The sequence below is a fragment of the Staurois parvus genome, unplaced genomic scaffold, assembly GCF_062004578.1.
Source record: "Staurois parvus isolate SC_StPar_1 unplaced genomic scaffold, SC_StPar_1.0 ptg003986l, whole genome shotgun sequence".
In the NCBI taxonomy this organism is placed as follows: Eukaryota; Metazoa; Chordata; class Amphibia; order Anura; family Ranidae; genus Staurois; species Staurois parvus.
This window is the reverse complement of record NW_028321781.1, coordinates 1-4,597: the sequence shown is the minus strand read 5'-3', so window position 1 is coordinate 4,597 and position 4,597 is coordinate 1. Positions and strand designations below refer to the sequence as shown.

General features: G+C 54.3%; 1 protein-coding gene across 1 annotated transcript; it reads right to left on the bottom strand.

Annotated features, from left to right (window-relative positions):
- Positions 1–222: 222 nt before the first annotated feature.
- LOC149427132 (vitamin D 25-hydroxylase-like) lies at positions 223–3,875 on the bottom strand. The gene is made up of 2 exons (XM_089668228.1): positions 3,545–3,875; positions 223–2,354 (listed from the first exon to the last, which is right to left on the bottom strand). The coding sequence occupies exons 1-2, from the start codon at positions 3,801–3,803 to the stop codon at positions 2,179–2,181; spliced, it is 435 nt and encodes a 144-aa protein (XP_089524354.1). The 5' UTR covers positions 3,804–3,875; the 3' UTR covers positions 223–2,178.
- Between the last annotated feature and the right edge of the window lie 722 nt (positions 3,876–4,597).

The following is a 4,597-nucleotide window of genomic DNA, read 5'->3' as shown; positions in this document are numbered from 1 at the left end:
GAGCGCAGTGGTGAGACGTTCCTTGTAGTTGGAGGAACCCTTGTTGGCGAGCGCAGAGGTGAGACGTTTCTTGTAGTTGGAGGAACCCTTGTTGGCGAGCGCAGAGGTGAGACGTTCCTTGTAGTTGGTGGAGGAACCCTTGTTGGCGAGCACAGAGGTGAGATGTTTCTTGTAGTTGGTGGAGGAACCCTTGTTGGCGAGCACAGAGGTGAGACGTTCCTTGTAGTTGGTTTAGGAACCCTTGTTGGCGAGCACAGAGGTGAGACGTTCCTTGTAGTTGGTTTAGGAACCCTTGTTGGCGAGCACAGAGGTGAGACGTTCCTTGTAGTTGGTTTAGGAACCCTTGTTGGCGAGCACAGAGGTGAGACGTTCCTTGTAGTTGGTTTAGGAACCCTTGTTGGCGAGCGCAGAGGTGAGATGTTCCTTGTAGTTGGTTCCCAGATTTTCAGACATCTCAGGAGGGATTTTGGTCTTCTTTACAGATCTTCTCTAAATCCTGAAGAAAGTTTCTTGGCTGTCGCTTGGGAACTCAAACTTTCAGCTCCCTCCATAAATTTCCTTTAGGATAAGGTCTGGAGACTGGCTAGGCCCCTCCATGACCTTCATGTGCTTCTTCTTGAGCCACTCCTTTGTTGCCTTGGCGATATGTTTTGGGTCATTGTCATGCTGGAAGACCCATCTTCAGTGTTCTGGTTGAGGGAAGAAGGTTCTCATCCAGGATTTTACAATACATGGCCCTGTCCATTGGCCCCTCAATGTGGAAAAAGTCGTCCTGTACCTTTAGCAGAGAATCAGCCCCAAACCATAATGTTTCCACCTCCATGCTTGACTGTAGGGATGGTGTTCCTAGGGTCACAGTCAGCATTTTTCTTCCTCCAAACACGGCGAGTCGAGTTAATGCCAAAGAGCTCAATTTTGGTCTCATCTGACCACAGCACTTTCTCCCAATCCTTCTCTGAATCATCTAGATGGTCATTGGCCAACTTCAGACGGGCTGTACATGTGCCTTCTTGAGCAGAGGGACCTTGCTGGCACTGCAGGATTTCAGTCCATGCCGGCGTATTGTGTTACCAATGGCTTGTTTGGTGACTGTGGTCCCAACTGCCTTGAGATCATTTACAAGCTCCTCCCATGTAGTTCTGGGCTGATCCCTCACTTTTCTCAGGATCATCCTTACCCATGAGGCCAAATCTTGCATGGAGCTCCAGACCGAGGAGGATGATTGTTGGTTATTTTGTATTTCTTCCATTTGCGAATAATCGCTCCAACAGTTGTCTCCTTCTCACCAAGCTTCTTCCTGATGGTTTTGTAACCCATTCCAGCCTTGTGCAGGTCTACAATCTGGTCCCTGATGTCCTTTGACAGCTCTTTGGTCTTGCCCATGGTGGTGAGGTTTGAATGGAAGAGATTCTGTGGACGGGTGTCTTTTATACACATAATGAGTTGTCAGTAGCAGGACCTTTTTACATGGACAGGACTGATCTGTGTACCACATGGGCACAGAGCCAGTCTGTGGGAGCCAGAATCATTGTTGGTTGGTTGGGGATCAAGCACTTTACTCACTGAGCTACAACTCCATTTATAATATTTGTATCGTTTGTTGTTTCTGGATTTTTGGTTGATATTCTGTCTCTATTATTTATATACATCTATGGCAGCAATTATAGACCCTTCATTCCTGTGTAAGTGGGCGAACGTAGGAAATCTGAAGGGGTCAAATCATCATTTATGGTGCAGCCTGGCCTGTGCGTGAAGTTGTACACTTGTATTCTCTCCCGGTCAGAGGACACCCTACAAGCTGTACGGCTGGAGGAGGCCATTTAGATTTCTACCATGTAATTCTGATGAGCCTATGATAGATGAGGGTCTAATATGAGGACTGGCAGGACGGCCTCTATGGGGTCCTTACAGCCGGACATGTCCGCCCAGACTGGGAGAGAATACAAGTCAATAGTCCCAACACAAGTGACCCCTGAGAGCAGGATCCCTTAGCCATGCTCACCAAGCACCACGTCCTCATTTCCAGATGTAGGACAACCTGCTGGCCGGCTTCCTACTGACCTGGGAGGTTTCACATAGACGGGAAGCACCAATATGGCTGCCGGCGGTCAGATATCCGGCGTTCTTCACGCCTCATCTCCTAGCTCAGCCCTAGCAGCGACCCATCAGGCCCCACCTCTAGCGTTTCTCAGCACAGATCAGGTACGGATACGGCTGAAGGGTCATCCCCAGCTTTGGCTTCAGGTTCGGTACGGAGCCGTGCGGAAAACGGAGGTGGAAGCGGCGGAGAAGCGTTGTGAAGAACAGGAAAAGCTCCATCCTGGCAAGCTGTTCACCCAGACAGTGGCGGCGGCCTGGAAAACAAAAGCAAAGCTAAATTGGGGGGGCGGTAACATATCATCTTCCATTAGTAAATCAGGACAATCATTTAACCTCTTGGCGCCGGCCAAACGCAAATGTGCGGCCCCCCGGCTTCTGGGCCTAGACACCGAGCGGCCACACATTTGCGTTCTAGCTCCCAGCACACATGTGCGGTACTCACGGAAAGGTCCCGATCTCCTCTTTCGATCGGGACCTTTCCCGATCATGTGACCACCGTGATAGCGAATCACGGCAGTCACATGACCCTAGAAACCCCGCCCTGGCTTCTGAAACCCCTAAAGGGCCGGGAGGTGCCGGCACCAAGGGGTTAAAGAGCATCTAAAGTCAAAATGTTCTTTTTTTGTTTACCTCAAGTCCGGACACTTTCCCCCCCCTTCCAGTCCGGACGCTCCCCCCCCCTTCCACTCCGGATATTCCCCCCCCCCCTTCCACTCCGGATGTTCCCCCCCCCCTTCCGGTCCGGACGCTTCTCCCCCCTTCCGGTCCGGACGCTCTCCCCCCCTTCCGGTCCGGACGCTCTCCCCCCCTTCCGGTCCGGACGCTCTCCCCCCCTTCCGGTCCGGACGCTCTCCCCCCCTTCCGGTCCGGACGCTCTCCCCTACCCCCTTCCGGTCCGGACGCTCTCCCCTACCCCCTTCCGGTCCGGACGCTCTCCCCCCCCCCTTCCGGTCCGGACGCTCTCCCCCCCCCCTTCCGGTCCGGACGCTCTCCCCCCCCCTTCCGGTCCGGACGCTTTCCCCTCCCCCTTCCGGTCCGGACGCTTTCCCCTCCCCCTTCCGGTCCGGACGCTTCTCCCCCCTTTCGGTCCGGACGCTCCCCCCACCCCTTCTACTCCGGACGCTCCCCCCCCTTCCAGTTTGGCTGAAAAACCATTCAACCATTAAAAATGGCAGCCAATCAGAGGCTGACCCAGAACCTGGAGTTTTGGGCTCCGATTGTTGGTACGAGATCCAGGACGCCTGGGGAGACCCCGGTCTCTGTACGCAAATATGCGACCCAACAAAAAAAAAATCTCAGCCCCCCCCCCCCCCCCCCCGGGGCCGCATATTGGCATCCGCCCGGCACCACGGGGTCCATATCGGCGTTCTATCACAACAAGACATATAAAACTCCGACGCGTTTCACAGAAGGCCTGCCCTGATTGGCTCTCTTTAGGTCTCACCCAGAGAGAACGGGACGAACGCCTCCTTCTTCAGGAACTGGCCGCTGCTGTCCAGGAACCTCTCCGGGTAGAAGATCTCCGGATTGGTCCAATATTTCTGGTCGAAGTGCACAGAGTAGAGGTTGGTGATGACGGTGGTGCCCTCGGGGATGGAGTACCCCCTGACCACAGTGTCTCTGGACGTGGCGTGGAAAATGCCCAGCGGGGCGATGTTACAGAATCGCAGGATCTCGTGGAGGACGGCCTCGGTGTACGGCATGGCCAGGCGGTCTTCAAAGGTCGGGATACGGTTCGGTCCAACTACAGAATCGATCTCTTTCTGGACCTGACCTAAGAAAACAGCAAAGAATAAAATAATTTTCCAGCAAGATACCCGAGTCAGGATTAAAGGAAACCTATCACGTTGTACCTCTAATTCTTAGTGCAGGGATGGTGGGAACCCCTCATAATGGGCACAGAGATGGAGGGAACCCCTCATAATGGGCACAGGGATGGTGGGAACCCCTCATAATGGGCACAGGGATGGTGGGAACCCCTCATCATGGGCACAGAGATGGTGGGAACCCCTCATCATGGGCACAGGGATGGTGGGAACCCCTCATCATGGGCACAGGGATGGTGGGAACCCCTCATTATGGGCACAGGGATGGTGGGAACCTCTCATAATGGGCACAGGGATGGTGGGAACCTCTCATAATGGGCACAGGGATGGTGGGAACCTCTCATAATGGGCACAGGGATGGTGGGGACCCCTCATAATGGGCACAGGGATGGTGGGAACCCCTCATAATGGGCACAGGGATGGTGGGAACCCCTCATAATGGGCACAGCTGGTGTACAGACCCGGGAACTCGGCACAGGGATGGTGGGAACCCTCATAATGGGCACAGCGGGCGTACAGACCTGGGAACTCAGCACAGGGATGGAGGGAACCCCTCATAATGGGCACAGCGGGTGTACAGACCCAGGAACTCAGCACAATGATGGTGGGAACCCCTCACAATGGGCACAGCGGGCGTACAGACCTGGGAACTCAGCACAGGGATGGAGGGA